Here is a 22,330-nt window from a genome sequence, read left to right on the forward strand (position 1 = left end):
CGCTGTTTCCCGTTCATTTACTGGGCTATTAATGCTCACAACATATTTGATCGGAAGGGAAAGTCAATTATATTATTAGGCTATTGATTAAATTCAAAATAAGATAGCTAAAAGGAACTACAACGTTAACGGGGTTTTATTATTTCATATGGTCAATGGACATCTCTATATGAAAAAACCGCGGAGTGCTACCATTTAAAGGGGTGCGTTTTTGAGAAATGGGTGAATTAGTCCCTGGGCACAGGTTACATTAGGGTGAGTTCTATGCACTTTTGGTATAAACATACCTACATAAAGATTGTTCCTGGTTAAATTTCCTATCTAAATATCACTGTTTAAAGTCAATGATACTTTTTTTTACAAAAATATATTCAAAAGAAAAAGCACAAAGAAACCCAAAAGAAAGAAATTTTGTTTTTTGTCCGATAACTTTTGTCCACGAGGATATAGGTATAGACATTGCTTTACAGAAAAAAAACCTACATATTTCTTCTTTCAAATGTTGTTTAGTAGAGGTAATTAGGATTTATAGTTTTCGAGATATGATTTTTCAAAGTTTGCCACTCACAGCAATTTTGGGCAATTTTCCTTGTTATTTCGCAAATATTGTTCTGTAACTTTTTTCCACGTAACTTTAGGTATATGCAATGGTACACGTAATAGAAATAGAAATCAATTAGCTTTAAAATGGTCTACTGTATAACGTTGTACGACTTTTTTTTAAAGAGATTATGGTTTTTCAAAGTTTTATACTTTTAACTATTCCCTAAGAGATTTTTTATAATATAATATAAAAATAAAATTATATTATATGATATATTATATATTATATAATATTATATTATATATAATATAGTATATTATATAATAAAAAAAATCTTATTTTGTTTACTTTAAAATGGTATTACAAAAAATTCTAGGATTATTTTTGAATAAGAGATTATTTTTCAAAATGTAATACATATATGTACTTGCAACGATTTTTGATTTTAGGGTTATTTTTTAAATTTCTCATTATATTTTTTTTCTTGTACATGAATATACTATATTATATTGCTTAATAAAGAGGGCTTACTTTCTGTTCTTTAAAATGGTGTATCATCTATATTTAAATAATGGAAACCGAGTGATTCTTTGATATTTTTTTACCTGTATTATTTAAAATTATTTCTTTTACAAAAATTACATAAACATTAGTCTTAGAAAACATCACTTTAGTTAAAATTATTTAAACATTGACATTTAAAGAATTTCAAAATCAAAGTCCATCTCTTCGTTAGCATTAGCTTCAAAATCTTCCTCTGACACCTCAGTTATCTTAGAGTCCTAAAATTAGTACCCATGCACATGCACCCTTTGCAGAATATTGAAAAACTAATTCCTATCTTCCTACAACCGTAGTTTTTTGTACATCCTTTGGTACATTTACATGCTATTTTTTCAAGCAAAGCTTGTGGTGCAGGAGCTTTGACAGTAAATATTGGAATTAATCCCTATTTTCAAGTTTGCCCGGCCTAGTCAAGTGGATCCAAAGTATTACCTATAAAAAATAAGATTCAATCAAAACACACAATCACATAAAAAAGTTATAATGGGAAATTTAAAAAATAATCCTAAAATCAAAAATCGTTGCAAGTACTTGAAAAAGCATATCTTATTCAAAAATATTCCCATAATTTTTTATAATACACCATTTTAAAGTAAACAGAATAAGCTTTCTTTTCTATTAAATAATATATACCTAAATGTAGAAGAAAAAAAAGTTATAATGGGAAATTTAATAAATAATCGTAAAAAATATAAAAACTCTTTAAAACTATAAAATCTTGAAAAAGATAACCTCTTTAAAAGAAGTCGTACAACATTATACAGCAGAACATTTTAAAGGTAATTGATTTCTATTCCTCTTACATGTACCATTGCATATGCCTAAAGTTGCGTAGAAAAAAGTTACAGAAAAATATTTGCGAAATAACAAGGAAAATTGCCCAAAATTGCTGTGAGTGGCGAACTTTGAAAAATCATATTGCGAAAACTGTACATCCTAATGACCTCTACTACACATCATTTTAAAGAGAAAATATGTAAATTTTTTTTCTGTAAAGCAATGTCTATACCTATATCCCCGTGGACAAAAGTTATGGGACAACAAACAAAATTTATTTCTTTTGGGTTTCTTTGTGCTTTTTCTTTTGAATATATTTTTGTAAAAAATAGTATCTTTGAGTTTAAAAAGTTATATTTAGATAGGAAATTTAACCACGAACAATTTTTATGTAGACGTGTTTGTATCAAAAGTGCATAGAACTCACCCTAATGTAACCTGTGCCCAGGGACTAATTCACTCACTTCTCAAAAACGCACCCCTTTAAATGGTAGCACTCCGCGGTTTTTTCATATATAGAGATTCATTGACCATATGAAATAATAAAACCCCGTTAACGTTGTAGTTCCTTTCTGTAGTACATAATCAATAGCCTATATTATTGAAGTTATCACACAGCTTTTTCTGCAAAAATCAGAATGCCAACTTTCACATTCACCTTAAAACAGATCGCCCTCTTCTGTTGAAAATACTATGCTATGAAAGTCTGCTCTAACATTCCTATTGACACATATATCATATTTGATCTTATAAAACTTGTTATCCTAATTTTAAAACTAATTAAAAATATTGTACGTACCACTTGAAATAAAGCCAAGTAAGCTATCCCAACATGATCGAAGGATATTTTGGAATTGATCCATGTAAAATTTTGTGTTAGACAATCCCATTTTGTATTAACAATCTGAAAGTTAAAATAGATAAAGATGGGTAAGTAATTACATATTAAAATTTTTTTAATGAAAATTCTTTGTAAAAGGTATAACAATTTTATTAAAAATACTTTAAGGGTAAATCATAGAACGTTTTCGATTTTTTTATAAAACCATCATCAGTGCTAGAAGTACAGTTTAGTTGCAAGCTGAGCCACCAAAGAAATACCAGGGTGAAAAGCCTTTAAGTGGTATATAATTATATCTTAATCATATATTTTGTTTAAAATTCCATAAGATGGATGGATAAGTTTAAATAATTTTGTTTGCCGTTTATATAGGAATAATATTAAAAGAGGCATGCACCATTTATATTTAACTTTAGCCGTGAGTAAAGACCCGTGAGTAATGGACTATTACTCAAGGGTAAAGTAATGGGTGTTATTATCTATTCAAACATAGTGAATAATGAGCATGTTATTAAACGGTCGTAGAAAAATTGTTTTTCTACTGATTTTGCTTTTACAAAGATATATTCTTTTTCTAATGATTTTACTTACCGTTACGTCCAATCGTTCTCCTTCCTCGTCAACACATTTATAAAATTTTCCACTGAAAAACTGTACACCCATTATAGAAAAAATCAACCAAAATACTAAACAGACCAACAATACATTAAAGATACTCGGAATGGCATACATTAAGGCATTTACAACGATCCTCATTCCTTGCCATCTACTAATGGCTCTTAAAGGTCTTAATGCTCTTAATGTTCGTAATGATCGAAGTACTTTTAAATTTTCGTTTTCTTCAATTAATAAGCTAAATAACGATACCTAAAATGAAGAAAGTAAGTATTAGTTTATACATATGCTCCACGTTTTCTATTAAGAACATATTTTTTCATATTATCCGCAGAAAGAAAGAAATAAAACAAAAAAAGCACTAGGTAGTGAGCTGGCTAAACAAATAAACCTGGCAAATAATTATTTTTAATTAAAGGGATTCAAATTTGTTTTTGCTTTTTATAACATAAGCAACCGTAGATATACATAAACTGCCAGGCATAAGTTAAGGATATAAATTATACACTCATTTTCATAGTTGATTTTTTCGTAAACAGATTAAAGGATTCCGCTAATTTTTTTTTATTATTTCGGATTTTTATTTAGTATTTCCGCAGTTGTGCAAAGGTTGACTCAAACTTAATGTTTGTACTTATACCGGGTGGAAGAAAAGAAATGTTTTCCTTACGTTAAGTTTGAAACACCCTGTAGGGAGGACGAGGTACAAATGTGAATCGTATTGTAATCTTATATTTTGTGAACATTTTGTTTATTGAATGTCCCTGATATCTTTAGAAACAAAGAATAGGTGGTTTTACTCTTTAACATGTGTTTTAACTGAAACAAAACTAAATTAACAATAAAATAATAACAGTTAACAAAAATTTAAAAACGGAAAGGCACATAATGTAAACAGTTTTTATCGACACCTATAAGAGTTTGTGCGACACAGCGTAACATAAGAGGGATGAGATTGTTTAATGGAGGCTCTGTGAGTTTTTGAGGTGGAATTTCCTGGAGAGTAAGTACGGATTTGGTGTCTACGTGGCGCTCTCTAAATAACAAGAGGTACATTACACAGATTTTTTTCTTTGAACACTCTGTTCCTATCGCACTATATATAGGAAATAATTTCATCTTAGTGATGTGATGACATGGCCTCCTCACATATTGCATGTCGTCAGTTAAAACACATATTAAAGAGTAAAACCATCTGGTTTCATTGTTATTAAAGATATCAGAGAAATTAAAAAAATAAAATGTTCACAAAATATGACACTACAACACAATTTCGATGTATTTGTACATTTTACTTCCTACAGGGTGTCTCAAACTTTTGTTTCTATTAAAACACATGTTAAACTACAAAACCGTCTATTTTCTTTGTTTCTAAAGATATCAGGGACATTCAAGAAACAAAGACAAGACTACATATTTGTACCTCGCCCTCCCTACAGGGTTTCTCAAACCTAACATAAGGAAAACATTCGTTTTCTTCCACCAGGTATAGGTGCAAAAAATAAGATTGAGTAAATCTGTTCACGAAAAAATCAACTATGAAAATGAGCATAATTTTCTATACTTATCCCTAACTTATGCCTCGCAGTATATTATTGAAATATACTTACAAAAACTATTAAAAAATCTAACAACGTCCAAAAGCTAGTAAAATACTTATGGAAACCCAAGGCAATCCATTTAAGGAACATTTCGATAATAAAAATAACGGAAAACGCAAGGTTTGTCCAATATAAAACGCTTTTTAAGTCTGGATTTTCATCTAAATGGATATCTTCAAAGCAAAGTGTAACACTGGAGGCGAAAATTAACACTAAAATAAACCATTCGAATGCTGCAGTGTCCACAATGCTTAACACGTATTGTCTAAGACTCGTCCATTTTTTGCCAATTTTCGAATTGGCGCATTTGTTCAAACATACACACCTAAAACAAAAAAAAAATATTATTAGATCATAAAAAATAAATAAAGTTTAAGTAGGTATTATGACAAGTTAAAAGAGGCGGAAAAGTAAAATTCGGATTATTGTCCTCTGATGCCTTTTTTAAGATGTAAATATAAAGCAAAACAGTGATGAATTAGTGACAAGGGAATCTAAAATTGCACTCACGACTTGTCGTGCACCGTGACAATATTCTATAGCGAACTGTTCTTTAATGGTTACAAAAGTTAATAAAAATAAACTGAAAGTCAAGATGATTCAGATTTGATTACAGCACAAGTAGGTACTATAAGTACCTAGGCACTATAATTCCCTACAAAAACGTTTTTTTGGCTCAACACGTTCCTTTAGGAACGTGTTGAGAAAACACTTTTAGTAATAATAATTGACTTATGCGTAGACCTTGGAGAGATTTGCTTATATACATTGCAGTTTGCTGATGACCAGGTTGTTATAGCAAACGATAAAGATGATTTAGAGTACATGGCAAGGAAATTACAAGAAGAATATAGAAAGTGGGGACTAGAAATTAATACAGAAAAAACAAAATACCTGCCAATAGGTACCGAACTATCGAACATCACATTAGAAAATAATGAAATCATCATGCCCTGCGACCATTACACATATCTTGGAATCGTTTTTGACACAACGGGGAAAGATGATGAAGAAATAAAGAGAAGAATAACACAATCCAGAAAAACAATAGGTTGTCTAAACAGCGTACTGTGGAATAATGAAATAGGAAAAAGAAGAGAACACAATATCTACGAATCTCTTATTAAAAGCAGTCTATTGTACGGAGCAGAAACTTGGCGGATAACCGAAAACAACAGAAGAAAACTGGAGGCAGTAGAAATGGACGCTTTTAGAAGATCAGTAGGAGTGTCACGCAGAGAGAGAATACGTAATGATGAGATAAGACAGCGAATAGGGGTTGACGGCTCTCTAACAACAGACATAGAAAGAAAACAGCTGATATGGTACGGACACGTCCAGAGGATGGATAACTCAAGACTCTCTAAAATAATTATGCAATGGGTACCACCAAACCGCAGAAAGAGAGGAAGACCCAAGAAATCTTGGAGAGAGGGAGTAACGAAGGCGATGAGCGCAAGAGATCTTAGAGAGGGCCAATGGGATGATAGAGTGTCATGGAAATTAGGCATCGGACAACGTCGCAAGACGTTTTAAAACCGATTGATATATATATATATATATATATATATATATATATATATATAATTGACTTATGCTCCTTCTCAAATATGCCATGAATATTAATAGAAAAATTAAAATATTTAAAAATTTCGAAAAACATCGATTTTTTTTCTGCTTTCTTTGCTTAGAACTTTAAAACAGTTCGTTTTGGAACAAAAGTTGTAGAGAAATAAAATAAAGATAATTTATAAATAAAGATAAAGAGAATTTTGTATGATATGCGACTGGTCAAAAATGTCTTAAGGTATTACCTTTTCTGCAATTTAGCAATAAATACAAAATAAGGGGGCAAATACGCCTGTTGTTATTCAATGTTTCTTAACCACTTTGGTGGCACGTAGAACCTTAGTAATTCGCTTAGAAAATTCTTATAACTTACTTGAATGGTCTACCAAATTTCATTAAAATCGACCTTATAGATGTTGCATAATAAATTTGCAATATAAATGTTTTTAAAAAAGTTCAAATTTTTAAAAATCTTTTTGAACAAAAAGTAGACCATTTAGAAGTTGGCTAATTCTTTTTACATATTAACAGGTGCTCTACCTATCTAATACACTTTACTTAATTAAAATCGGATTATTTAAGGGGCCTCAGCAATGTTTTAAAATTATAAAAAACTTTTTGGCTTATAGACAAATAGCTTTTTGTTTAATAATAAAAAAATTAATTTTTAGCAATGCAAATAATTAAAACCTTTATAATTTGACTTAAACTTTCAAATGCTGTCAGCAGAATTGCTATTTTATTTTTTAATCAAAAGTTATTCTCGTTCAAAAATTGCAATTTTTCGATTTTTTGAATGTTCCACCGCGTTTATCTCGAAAACTGTGCATCCTACGAAAAAACTTGTAAGAGCATTTTTTGCTTAGAATTACCCAAGAAATACAAAAAATATTTTATTTTGCGAAAAATCGATGTTATGCAATTCCTCAAGTTCTTTGTTTATAACAATCTTATCGACATCCGGATCAACTGTTACCCAAAAAATTCGTGTTCTACGGGTCAAAATACATAAACAAACTTGGATAAGTCCATCTAAATAAAGCAGCCCGTAGCACCCCCTCCTGGATACAGCACTAATTTGTTTATAAGCCAAAAAATTGTTTATAACTTTAAAACATTGCTGCGGCTGCTTAAATAATCCGATTTTAATTCTGTAAAGTGCATTAGATAAGTGGAGTGCTTGTTTATGTAAAAAAATTGACAAATCTTTGTATGTTCTAGTTTTTGTTGAGCAAGATTTTAAAAATTTTAATTTTTTAAAAAAAGTTTAGATTGCAAAATTATTATGCAAAATCTAGTAAGTCAATTTTAATGAAATTTGGTGGACAGTGTTTGCACATTACAAAAATTTTCTAAGCGAATTAGGAAGGTTCCAAGTGTAACCTAAGTGATGTAATTACAATGAATAAGGACAGGCTTGTTTTACCTCCTTATTTTATATTTATTGCTGTTTTGCAGCAAGGGTGTTAAATTAAGACATTTTTAACCAATCGTATCTGATAGAAAATTTAATTATCTTTGTTTTATTTCTGTACGACTTTGTTCCCAAATGAATCGTTTTAAGGTACTAGTACACTTTAGAAGACCAAAAATAATCATTTTTTTGATGACCAAAAAAATAAATATTTTTTAACCATGAAAAACTGAAGAAAAACGGTCGATTTTTTCACAAAAATTTTTCAAATTTCCGTAAAATTTTTCACTAACGGTGGTAAATTGTCACGTAAGAAACCTTCCTTTTTCAAATGCCGTACGATTTTTTTGTTTCAGAGATCCCAATCCTGAGATTAACTGTCCGCCATCGGAACTACTTTTTTTCGAGACCTCGACTTTGGCGCCCTCTGCAATATTAGTGTACGTGAATAAATGAAAAAAGATATATTTTTTGTATTATCTAAGAGTTAGATATTAATATGTAAAAAGTTTTATGTTCATTTCTAATAAAGGTTCTGAGAAAAAAAATCCTGAAAAAATGCTTATTTTTGGTCTTCTAAAGTGTACTAGTACCTTAAAGTTATGAGCAAAGAAAGTAGAAAAAAAACGAAACTTTTTGAAATTTTCTAATATTTTATTTTTTTTTTATTAATGTTCCGGGCATATTTGAGAAGGAACATAAGTCAATTATTATTATTAACGAAGTTATCACCTAACTTTATCCGCAAAAATCCGAATGCCACCTCTCACATCCACCTAAAAACAGATCCTTCCTGGTCTATTTCCGATTTTGGCTTTCAGCATTAGCAAGAGCGCCACAAGACAGTTTGCTTTACGCTGTGGTCGAGAGTAGATGTGTGGTAAGTAACGTTCATTTTTGAATACTGCCCTAACATATTATAATTTATTTGTTTGACAAGATAAATTTTTGAAATAAAACCTGTGTTAGTGCCATAACGTGTGATAAGGCGGGTTGATACACCCTAATTCTCGAATTTTGAATATGGGTGCCTAAGCAATAGCGCCTTATCATGTTTTAAGGGTGAATTTTAGGGTAAAGCAATGCCAATAACTAAAAATAAATACTAGCATTAGATAGCTACACACATATCCACATGAGTGCAGAATTTGGTTAACTTAGATAATGAAGTTGCAGAGAAAAAAATGAAGAATTCACATAAAATCTTGTTTTTGCTCTCCTGAAAAGTTTGCAATTTTGGGAGTATGGCACTAACGAAGTCGGAATGTAATATACAGGGTGTCCCGAAAAGATTGGTCATAAATTATACCACAGATTCTGGGGTCAAAAATAGGTTGATTGAACCTCAGTTACCTATATACAATAGTGCACACAAAAAAAGTTACAGCCCTTTGAAGTTACAAAATGAAAATCGATTTTTTTTCATATATCGAAAACTCTCAGAGATTTTTTATTGAAAATGGACATGTGGCATTTTTATGGCAGCAAATTCTTAAAAAAAAATTAAAGTGAAATTTGTGCACCCCATAAAAACTTTACGGGGGTTTTGTTCCCTTAAACCCCCCCAAACTTTTGTGTACGTTCCAATTAAATTACTATTGTGGCACCATTAGTTAAAAACTATGTTTTAAAACTTTTTTGACTCTTAGTTCTTTTTCGATAAGCCAGTGTTTATCGAGATATTTTGAATATTTGTCAAATCCACCACATATTTGTATATGGTTAAGTACGATTATAGAGACCTGTTAATAACACAAGCCTACAGTGTTTTTGGTGCCAAAGTGTTGAGAGCTGATTTTAGGTATATTTGGGGTGCTGATTCCGAATATGGCTTTAGTTTTGCCCTATCAGCTCTAGTTTTCAAGATAACGGAGGTCGTGCCAGCTATTATGAATTAAAATACGAATATGCTGACATGGATATACTAAATTGGAATAAATATCACACAATTAGAAAAATAACTATATTTTAAGGCATTTAACTACAATAAAACCCTTTGTACAATGAAACAGATATACAATTAGTTTTCAGAAAAAACTAACAAAATAGGAAAAAAAAACTTTACTTGACACAACGAAAGTTTCTCTTACGCGATTTCCTGGAATGGACTTTTAAACAGTCTCTCTTCAGACTCCAGCAAAAACCTGCCATCATACGGGTGTCCCATATTCCTTGGTACCGATCCTCCATGGTTTTTATGTCTTGGTGAAATCTATCACCTTGCTCACTTGTGTCACCTAAGTTTTCAGGGAAACGGTCCAGGTGGCTGTGAAGATAGTGGACTTTGATGCTTATATTACATCCGTAATTGGAAATTATTTAGCAAACAGTTTACCAGCTCAGCATAGTTTTAACTTTTGTGATTTCCCAGAAAATTAGTATAGTTTCATAGTGTCCACAAGAAAGCCAAGCTTTTTTCTCTACCTCATTCAATGACCCCACAAATGCCGTATCGTTTGTAAGAAGTCTGATCTGTGGTCCATCAAAGAAACCAGCTTTAAGTTTTTCCGTACTTATCTGGGGCAGCTTCCTTCCTATGTAGGCGAAGCATGGTACATTAGAATCAAGTGCCTTAACGAATTGTTTCATTAGGCCTAGCTTAATATGGAGGGGTGGTAAGATTATTTTCTCTCGTTCGACTAAAGACTGGGCAATAATGTTCTTTCTTGCATAAATAAGGCATAATACATTGAGAACAACAAATATACAGAGGAAGAAGTTTAATTAACAATGTATATTCCTTTGAATAACATATTCTCCATTATCTGACATATTAAAACTACTAATTTCGGAATGTGCCATATCCATAAAACTAGAGCTGATATAAAAAACGGAATCCATCTTTCGATTTATCGCCCCTAATATAATAAAAATCAGCTTAAAGCTTCACGGCACCAAAACAAACATTTTTTTCTGTAGGCCTGTGTAATCTAAAAATTTATTTATAATTTACATTTTTAGATGTATTTTGAAAAAGAAGCTACATGTCGATAAAAGGTGACTTATGAAAAAAAGACTAAGAGACAAAAGTTTTAAAAACACTGTGTTTAACTAATGGCGCCACAATAATAGTTTAATTGGAACGTACACAAACATTTGGGGGGTTTAAAGGAACAAAACCCCCATAATATTTTTACGTAAATATATTGAAAAAGAAGCCGCATCTCGATAAAAACTGGCTTATCGAAAAAATACTAGGAGGCAAAAAAAGTTTTAAAAACGTTGTGTTTAACTAATGGTACCACAATAATGAATGAATTGGAACGTACACAAAAGTTTGGGGGGGTTTAAGGGAACAAAATCCCCATAAATTTTTTATAGGGTGGAAAAATTTCACTATAATTTTGTTTTAAGATGTTCCTGCGATAAGAATGATACATGTCCATTTTCAATAAAAAATCTCTAATAGTCTTCGATATATTAAAAAAAATCGATTTTAATTTTGTAACTTCAAAGGGCTGTAACTTTTTTTATGAGCACATTAAATTTGTACTAAGGTAAGTTAGGTTCAATCGAACTATTTTGACCCCGCAATGTGTGGTATAATTTATGACCAATCTTTTCGGGACACCCTGTATATAATATATATAAATGAGAGAAAAACAAAGAAATATACACTTAAGTGGCTGGGCGCAAAATTTGCTTGCTATGCTTTTTAAAGGCATTCATTTTTTTTCGAATACCGAGAAAACGAATTCGTATTTTTGAAAAATTTAAACGCAGAATAAAAGATTACGTTACTACACAGGGTCAAAAGTCACTGAAAACCTCTATAATGTTTATTTGAATAAATTATAGGGTGAAAAAAAAAGAAAATATTGTGTGTAATTTTAAATTTCAAATAATCTTATTTAAAACCTTTTGTTTATTCTAAGGAACTTTCGGCCCTCGGTAATAATGCAATCTTTCAACCTGCGTTTAAAATTTTTAAAAATATTTATTAGTTTTCTCAGGATTCGGAAAAATGGATGCATTTAAAAAGTATTGCAAACAAATTTTGCGCCTACGCTCTTAAATGAATTTATTGTATCGACCTTTACAAAAAACTGTAGGTATATAAATCTTAATTATCATATATATATTCAAACAATGATTCTAATACTTAAAAGCGTTCTTTATTTTTAAAAGAACCGTAAAACTAAAAGTTGAATTCTACACTTTTGCTTTGCTCAAACTTTGAAACTTAAAGCTAATGGAAATATCTTGCTGAATAGACGAAAGTTTTATTCACAATCAATGTAAATTGTGCCACTACCGCCAAGGACCTGTGAAGTTTCTTTAATACGGGAAGACTGTTTTCTTGGAAATTTTCAATGATTATTTTACGTGTGAAATAGGGTGGTAAGAATGTAAGAAATAGATAAGAAAAGATTGAAAAGATAAAAAATTACAAGGAAAAATGTGTTGGCCTGTACGTCTATGTAAGACATTTAGCCCAGTAAATGAACGGGAAATTAGGTGATACCGTGTATTTTTCAGGGGCAACTCCGAATTGCATGAAAATTTGGATTTCGGTTCTACTTACCCTCCACTTCAAAGTTGAAATTGTGCCGTTGGTTGCTTTTACTTGGGGGTGACGGTCACCCCTTCTCGGGGGTGAACAAACATACGTTCAAGATAAGACCGGAAATGGATAAATTGACTGATTTTAAGCAACTTTTGTTCTATAGAGTTTTTTACGTAAGTCAATACTTTTCGAGTTATTTGCCATTGAAAATGTTGATTTTTCGACAAAAAAACTACGTTTTCAGACGGTTTTTCGCAAATAACTGAAAAAGTAAATATTTTATCGAAAAAAATATTCTTAGCAGAAGTGTAGCTTATAAAAAACCCTAAAAATGGTGTATCAGTAAAGTCTATCAATCAAATAAAAACAAAGTTGTAGCTCTTGAAAAATACGTTCTTATTCGTCTAATTCCAAATCGAATATTTCAAGGTAAAATCACCGAAAAATTAAGCACTTTTCGGGAAAAACACATTTAAACTTTTCTAAAGTGTTTACAAAAGCTTTGTTTTAATTGTTAACAAAAGTTTTAGCATTAAAAATAAGCGAGTTACGCTCAAAATAAAGTTAGCCCTTTTTTTTTGTAAAAAATCATGAAAATCTTGCCGTGTTTAGCTCCCCAAATGAAATTAATCGCTGCCGCTTTACAAACAATTTACTTACCTATTTATTTTTTATATGATCTGTCAGTTTCACCGGTTTAAAGTGTTTATTTTTGAAAGGGTTATAATTGAGAAAGCTTGAATGGGTCACTAATCACGAGTGTATGCAAATTTTGAACAGCCATATCTTAACAAATTTTTGTCTTACGGAGAAACAAAATGAAACTAGCATATTTATAATAGCAAAACCTACATTTCTTTACTCTTTAAGATTTTTCTTATCACTAATACTTTTTAAGTTATTTTGAAAAAATGAAATTTTTCAAAAATTTTTAGAAATTTTTTTTTGCTATAAAACCAAATGTTTTCAAAAATAATCACTTCAAACCAATAAAACTTACAGATCATATAAACAATACACATACAGTTAAAATATATGGTAAAGCCAAACGATTAATTTCATTTGGGGTGCTAAATAGAGGGAGGTTTTCACGATTTTTTTTACCAAAAAAAGGGCCAACTTTTTTTTCGTGTAACTCGTTTATTTTTGATGCTGTGAACTTTTGTAAAAAACAAATTTTTTTTTTCCCATAATCATCACTACGATGATGATTATTACAATTACAATCTGGTCATACTTGACCAATGAGCAATTTTAATCTAACCTAAATTATTACTGTTCCTTAAAATTAAGAGCTTGCCCAATAGCGTCTCTTATCTAACCTAACAAGATAGTGCACTATTCTAGCATACACACTAACGCGCACAAGCACTATGCTCTGCTTTTCACTATCACCTATCACTTAAACTAGTTCATAAGGTTTTGTCCTCTTCAGTCTTCTAACTTGCCCAGTAGTATCGAGGAGCTGGATTGCCTCAATATTCTCGTGCATGTGAAGTCGTTGCTCGTGACTTCCTGCCATCTTCTTGATGATTATTTCCACAGTTTCCATTCCTAGGTCCTTATGGAGATCACTGTTTGTAACATACCAAGGAGCATCTACAATATTTCTTAGTATTTTGTTCTGGAATCTTTGTATTACTGTTATATTACTTGGTCTAGTACACCCCCATAGTGGGCATCCATAAGTCCATACAGGTCTCAATATTTGTTTGTAAATTATTACAAATACAAATATTAACAAATATTTTATTACAAATATTAAGCTTTTTTCGATACTCTAAAAATGTTAATAAGGTTTTCCCGAAAAATGCTTCTTTCTTCGGTGATTTCGCGTTGAATTATTCGATTTGGAATTAGACGAATAAGAACGTATGTTTCATGAGCTACAACTTTGCTTCTACTCAATTTGTAGACTTTTTTACTACTGGTACACCATTTTTTTCGCTTTTTTATAGGCTACGCTTTTGCTAAAAATATTTTTTTCGATAAAATATTTACTTTTTGAGTTATTTGGGAAAAACGGTCTGCAAACGTAGTTTTTTTGTCGAAAAATCAACATTTTAAATCGCGAATAACTCAAAAAGTATTGACTTACGTAAAAAACTTTATAGAACGAAAGGTGCTTAAAATAAGTCAGTTTATCCATTTCCGGCCTTATTTTAAACACGCGTTTTTCACCCCCCGAGAAGGGGTAAATGTCACCCCCCAAGTAAAAGCAACCAACGGCACAAATTCAACTTTGAAGTAGAGGGTAAGTAGAACCTAAATCCAAACTTTCATCCAATTCGGAGTTGCCCCTGGAAATTACACTCCAAAACGGTCATTTATTGGGCTAATTGGACTAGAACCTATTTAAACCTGCAGATGCATATTTGAAACGTAAGTAACATCCAGGGCCCCTGTAAGGTCTACTGGCGCCTGTGTGCAAAAAATAATTTGGCGCCCCTTAAGGCATTTTGGTTCATGTTTATTTATTTATTTTTTTGAAGGTAGGTAGGTATTTCAGGAAGGTTCTTGAAATAGGGCAAAAAAACTGAACTTTAGAAGTCATAATAAATTTTAATGAGTTTTCCCCGTAATGTGCTTCATTTTTTGGTTATGTCACTTTGAAATATTAGATTTGGAATTTGACGAATAAGAATGTATTTTTCATGAGCTTCAATTTTGCTTTTACTAGGTCTATAGACTTCATGAATTTACAATTTTTTGTTTTTTTATATGCTACATTTTTGATAACAATATTTTTTTCGATAAAATAATTAGTTTTTGAGTTACATATTAGGGAAAATCAGTCTGAAAACGTGGTTTATTTATAGAAAAATAAATATTTTCACTCGCAAATAACTCGAAAAGTATTGATTTAGTTGCAAAACTCTATAGAACAAAAGTTGCTTAGAATAAGCCAGTTTATCCATTTCCGGACTTATTTTAGACCTATATTTTTTCACCCCCGAGAAGGGGTATCTTTCACTCCCCTTCAGTTTAAGTGAAGTGAAATAGAACTTAAATCCAAATTTTCATGCAATTCTGTGGTGACCAGGAGAACTACACAATATCGCCGTTCATTTACTGGGTATGGGTACAATAGAAAAATAAAAAATAGCATATTGTAATAGCGATATTTTCCGAGACTTTGCTGTTTCAAATTCATTAATTAAATCAATAAAATTTATATTATCAAAAAGTTCTTGTTCAATTGATAATTTTGCTAGCCCAGGCAATCTTTCTTGAAGCATTGCCCTTAAATGATTTTTAATGATTTTTAACTTCCAGAAAAAGATCGCTGGCCAAAAGCTACAGATATGGGCAATGTCAAAAGAATTCTTAGTGAAATGCTTACGGCTTACGTTTGAAAGGGTGGAGATTAAATTGTTGTCATAGTAATGAAAATAACTTTTAACGCTTTAATTTCATTAAACAAATAATGATTTGACTCTATATCCTTATTATCCTGATCTGTCAGTCATTCTTCAAGAACAAAACAACGTTTTAAATGACCGCTGTGACTTATTTAAATGTTTCGTGTGTATTTATACCTGATCCTATTTAATTTCTCAACTTATGTTTTAAAATAAATTTTTTTTGCAAATGTTTTTTCAATTTTTGACCTTGGGTTTTGGCGCCCCTCAAGGATGGCGCCCGTGTGCATAGCACACTTTGCACATATGGTAGCGGGGGCCCTGGTAACATCCATATGTAAAAAAACATAGAAGAAGGTGATAAAGACTTTCGGAATAATTGTCCTTGCTCTTACTATTGTTTTTTGGAATTTATATAGGTATAGTACACACTTGATACTCCGACGTTTAGCAATCCGACACGCTCGGTAGTCCCTAGTCCGACGCATCTCCCGTCAAGATCGCCGCCGTGTCTGCTTGTACTGAAACCTGTCGCGACATGAATTAAATGTATTAGTTTCCATATTTCTTTTAGTCTGGGCTGATTATCGCAGAATAGGCCATTTTTGGGAAAAGTTATTTACCAGCAATTTTATTGCTGGAATCGAATTATAAGATCCTATATATTAATAATATAGGTATGCAAAGTCCTCAAATAGTCTGCTACTTTTTTTATAAACAAAATGGCGCACGAAAATCGTGTTTTTTTCAATTATTGCTCTATAACTCCGAAAATTTTAACTTTACAACAAAAACACCCAAATAAAAATCCACCGTGATTAAATTCTGCATAGAGACGCGTTTTTCCCGATCTGCTTTAATATTCAAATAAAGTTTTAGATAAGTAATTATCTACCAATAATTAAATAATTTGGTGACTTAAAAGCCTTTTTGGTTTAGATTATAGTTCCAGAAGCTGATGAAAATTAAACGAATATTTTAGCAACAATTCAATTGTTAATTAATAAATTACGGTCGCAATAATAACCAAAATAATTATGATACACTGATCAAGCTTTAAAATCTTATAAAGATGAGATACCTATTTAATATTTTGTCGACAAAATATGAATTTTTTATTTTTTTGCATAATCTTTAAATGTTTAAAAAAAATAGTTATAAACAAATTAACGTTTCTCAGAAAGTTTTTATTATATTATAATTTTAAAAAATAACTAAAATGCGCATTTTAAATATCTTTAAAATGAATGCTTTAAAACTTTTTTGCAACCATTTGTAAAAAAGTTATGAAACAGCAAAATAAACATACGATTACTACTGTGTTTATAATTTTTTTTAATTCTTTCACAGCTTAGAAGTGAGTTTAAAGTACAAGCTAATTATTTACAATAAAATATCGATTATGAGTTTAATGGTTATATTTTAATTAAAGATTATAAATATATTTTTTTTGTAATATACACGCGCGAAAGTAGAGTAACACAGTACTGTAGCTAAAATTTTCACTCGGAGCGACGACCGGCCGCATGATGTACACTTTTAATAAATAATGCATGCTGCGTGTCAGTCGCTTCGAGTGAACATTTTAGCTCCGACTCTGTATCAGGCCTACGTTTGCGCTAAAAATTACAAAAAAAAAGTATTTTTAATCTTTGATTAAAATATAACCATTGCACTAATTTTTGACATTCTTTGTGAGTAATTAGGTTGTACCATAGACTCACTTTTAAGCTTTGAAACAATTAAAACAAATTATAACAACGGAGATTTGGTATATTTACTTTGCTGTTTCATAACATTTTTGCAAATGGTTGGAAAATTTTTTTAAAGCATTCATTTTCAAAACCTATGAAATACGCATTTTAAGTATTTTTTTTTTAATTAGAATATAATAAACAATTTCTGAGAAATGTTAATTTGTTTATAACAATTTTTTTTAACATTTAAAGATTATGCAAAAAAATGAAAAATTTATATTTTGTCGAGAAAATATTAAATAGGCATCACACCTTTATAATCTTTCTAAGTTTGATCAATGTCTCATGATTATTTTGGTTGTTATTGCGACTGTAAATTGTTAATTAACAATTGAATTGTTGCTAAAATATTCGTTTGATTTTCACCGGCTTCTGAATTTATAATCTATAACAAGAAAGCTTGTATTTCACCAAGCTATATAATTATTGATAAATAATTACTGGCCCAAAAAATGTATTTGAAAATTCGAGATTTTGTAGGGAAAACCCACATTTTCCGAGGAAAATTTTCGTCGGAGCAAATCGGAAAAAACATGCCTCTATGCAGAATTAAATTGGGGTGAATTTTTATTTGAGTGTTTTTGGTGTAAAGTTAAAATCTTCGGAGTTATAGAGCAATAATTGAAAAAAATACGATTTGTCGGCGCCATTTTGTTTATAAAAAAAGTAGCACACTATATGCGGACTTTGTATACCTATATTAATAATATATAGGATCTTATAATTCGATTCCAGCAATAAAATTGCTGGTAAATAACCTTTCTTTGTACTTTACTAATTAGTCCAGCGTATTATAACTATTTTTTTTTCAAAATTTAAAGATTATGCAAAAAAAAGAAAAATTTATATTTTGTCGATAAAATATTAAATAAGCATCTCATCTTTATAATCTTTATAAGTTTGATCAATGTATCATGATTATTTTGGTTATTATTGCGATCGTAATTTGTTAATTAACAATTGAATTGTTGCTAAAATATTCGTTTAATTTTCACCGGCTTCTGGAATTACAATCTATACCAAGAAAGCTTTAATGTCACTAAGTTATTTAATTATTGATTAATAATTATTTACCTAAAACTTTATTTGAAAATTAGAGCTTTTGTTAGGAAAACCCGCATTTTCCGAGGAAAATTTTCGTCGGAGCAAATCGTGAAAAACATATCTCTATGCAGAATTTAATTGCGGTGAATTTTTATTAACCCGGCACCTGCCACGTGGGGTGCTCCCAGCACCCCATAACACATTTTTATCAAATATTTGGTATTTCAATTTTGGGAACGGAGCTGTGCGTCATAGTAGCTTTCTATAATAGTATATAGGATAGATGTGTTAGTGTTTGAAGTGGTTATTTAGTGTCATTGTGAACTTATAGCTTTAAAATCGAATTGGAGTGTTATCGTCTGGCACTTTAAGTTTTAAATTTTTTTTGTACTTTTGATAAAAAGGTTAAATTTACATTTTTTATTGAAATAACTTATTTAAATTATTAATATAGACTCTATACTCTCTAAATCTTAATTTATTTAGATATTTTACTTGACTTCATTTATTATGGCTTGGTAATTGCTAATTTGCTTATAACACCTTTTTCATTTTATTTTTTAACTTTTATAACATATTAGTCGCTAATAAGTTAATAAAACATGTTTTTTACATTCTTGTGTTACTCAACACATTATTTTATTTTTAAACAAGTAGATCACAGAAATTTTTTAAGGGGTGCTGTGAGTACCCCACGTGGCAATTGACGCCTTGCAAAGCCACGTGGCAGGTGCCGGGTTAAGGTGTTTTGGTTGTAAAGTTAAAATCTTCGGAGTTATAGAGCAATAATTGAAAAAAATACGATTTGTCGGCGCCATTTTGTTTATAAAAAAAGTAGCACACTATCTGCGGACTTTGCATACCTATATTATTAATATATAGGATCTTATAATTCGATTCCAGCAATAAAATTGCTGGTAAATAACTTTTCCATGAATTTTGCTAATTAGCCCAGAGTATTTTAATAAACATGTTTTAGTTAGCCGAAATGGATGTTTCATTTGCATATTAAACTGGGTAGCATTTTACTCATAAAATATAAGAATACTGTAGGCAACTGCTAGCAAAACAATGCCAAATATATAATCACTTTCGGTAATCCGGACAATTTTGGTAATCCGACAACCCTTTGGTCCCATACCTGTCGGATTATCAACTGTAATTGCAAAGTTGTGTTTTCATAAGCTATCAAAATATAAATAAATAATTTAAGAAAAAGTACGATCTATAAAAATTATTGTGTGTTTTAAATATTCTTAACTTATTAGCAACATGACAAAATGAAACCGATTTTTATAGAACTTAACTTCAAAATAACTTACTTTTCGTAAAAATTAGTTGGGAAACAATCTGGGGGCACTCTTGGCGGTTTCTTTTTCCCAAACCCCGGAAAATTGCCCATACCATCGACATATTCTCCTTTGGAGTTCCTCCTACCACCCACAGTTAAATCGTCTACGTAGGACACTAAAGTTTGCCAGGGCTTATCGCCACCATCTAATGGATTATCCGAGGATTTTTGTTTAGGAGTTCGATTGGCTTCGCTTTCTGAGTCGACCGAAGTGCATTGGTTGTTGCTACATGGATTTATGAGACTGGTTTCTTCTGAAAAGAAAAAAAAATCATTTAATTGAAATGTTCTGTGGCCAGGGCCGTCTTCCACCTTTTAGAGGCATTGAGCACCTTAGTAAAAGAGGCCCTTGGCCTATAATAATGCACTATTTTGTTAGAATAGAAAAAGAGTATAGATATGCAAAGTTTTAAGATAAACGGAACTGTAAAAATTATAGAGAGATACCATTAACTGCGGAAGATTAACTGACTAAATTATACGGAAGAAATAGTGCCAAGAAGAAGGACAAAGTAATTTTGATCATTAAAATATCATAGAAAACATACAGTATGGTGCAAATGAAAGGAATAAATTCGTTATTTCGTAAGCCGCCGACTTTAAGGAAAAATTTTGAAACAGGTCGATTTTCAACTAGAATTTTGTTTTTTTTTTGTGTGAATTTGATGGCCTTGGCTGAGCCAATTAGCCAGACATTTTATTTTAAAAACAAACAATTTTTTTTTTCAATCAGAGGAATCTTTTCTGTATTTGTAACTCTAAAAATGTACATAACAAACTAACATACTAGTATCTAAAAAAAATACACTGTTTTGGATGTAAATATTTTTTTGTATATATTTATTTTTTTTGTATATTTTTTTTATTATATTTTTAATTTGCTTTTTTTTACTACGCTAAGACATAAACCCGATTCGACATCTCGGAGGTTTACATATTCTTAGTTTTTTTTTCCTTTATTTTTTCTCTTTCTTTTTTTGGTTTTTTCCCTTTTTTTGTTTTTTTTTTCTTTTTTTCTTTTTTTTTCTTGTTATTTTTTTTAATTATAATATACAATAATTACTTAAATCTACAGGGTTAAAAAATAACAAAACAAACATGTTTGTTTTGTTTTAACAAACATGCCTGTTTTGTTTTAACAAAATTACTTAAATGCAGGGTTAATTATATTGCTTTTATATTTACATTTTTTGATATGTTCGTAAATTGTTTTTGAATTAATTAATTATTCTATTAATATCTTCGTATTAATATCTTCAGAAAAAATCAAATTGTTCAGGTAGACGGGAAGGGAATTTTTAAAATATTAAAATTATCATAAAATTTGTTTATATTTACTGATTGATGGGATCATTCGAGGAGAATATGTAGTAGATCGCCTTCTTTTCCACACTCACAGTTGGGTGACTCTGTGAGACCCAAACTGAAGATATGAAGGGGAGTAAGAGCGTGATTACATGTCAATCTATTTATAGCTCTTATGAAATGGCGATTTGATACAGAATGAAACCATCTTTTTATGGGAATTTCAGGCTGCATTTGTTTGTAATTACTCTCGTGTTACCAGTTCTCGTGTTTCAATAATACCTTTGCCAGTTTTCTTTTTGATGTCGTTTACTAATAATATCAATATCCGAAATGGGTAATAAGTTCAAGGGAGGTTCTTCGCCTATTTCTAGGGCAGATTTGGCTAGCCTGTCTACTATTTCGTTACCCCTACTGCCCGCGTGTCCCTTTATCCATGATATAATGATGTTTTTTCCTAAATTTGCAAATTTATTATAAAGAGTCATAATTTCCAGTTCTATATGATTTAGTTGTTGGGACTTATGTACGTAAGTTCGTCTGTCAACGACACTTTATTTGTTTATAAATTCACATCCGTTTGTTCGTTCATTTATGCGTCGCCGCCCCTGCAATACTTGGAGTCGATCCACCAATGTATTCTTATGTAGTTTGGGCTCCTGAATCCAAATTTGAAAACAGTATTTCGATATCTCAATCCATCTTCGAGATAACCGACTTCAAAATCAACTTGGATCTCGGGACAGCAAGGACGTCTTTTTTGGGATCTCAAAATTAACATTCTCAACAAAAGCTTCTCGGATTATTCGTCTCGTTTTTAGAGATCATATCACATTCCACTTTAGTTCGTATTAGTAGGGGAGCAGTGGATGCTAAATTTGCAGTTACTAAAGCGTCATGGTTACCTACGTTAAGTTTTTCATTTTAGTGGCGATTTTCCATTTTTTAATTTAATTTTTTATTTCCAAAAATCGTTTTTTTAGAATATAGCGCCATCTATCCATAATTAGAAAAAATGTCTCGAATAAAAGTTACTTATTTTTACGTAAGCAATCCATATCTGCAATAAAAATGGGGGT

At 30.7% G+C, this 22,330-nt stretch overlaps 1 protein-coding gene across 2 annotated transcripts in view; it reads right to left on the reverse strand.

Annotated features, from left to right (window-relative positions):
• The window catches only part of LOC114335819 (sodium channel protein 60E-like), a 384,114-nt gene that overhangs the window by 55,199 nt on the left and 306,585 nt on the right, over nt 1-22,330 (reverse strand). For both annotated transcript variants that reach the window (XM_050649033.1, XM_050649032.1), the window contains exons 19-22: nt 19,918-20,200; nt 4,952-5,267; nt 3,318-3,593; nt 2,685-2,789 (exon numbers count right to left, since the gene is read on the reverse strand). In XM_050649033.1, the coding sequence (XP_050504990.1) occupies nt 2,685-2,789; nt 3,318-3,593; nt 4,952-5,267; nt 19,918-20,200 (980 nt within the window). The remainder of the gene's footprint in view (nt 1-2,684; nt 2,790-3,317; nt 3,594-4,951; nt 5,268-19,917; nt 20,201-22,330) is intronic.

This window comes from Diabrotica virgifera, chromosome 4, assembly GCF_917563875.1.
Source record: "Diabrotica virgifera virgifera chromosome 4, PGI_DIABVI_V3a".
Classification (NCBI taxonomy): domain Eukaryota; kingdom Metazoa; phylum Arthropoda; class Insecta; order Coleoptera; family Chrysomelidae; genus Diabrotica; species Diabrotica virgifera.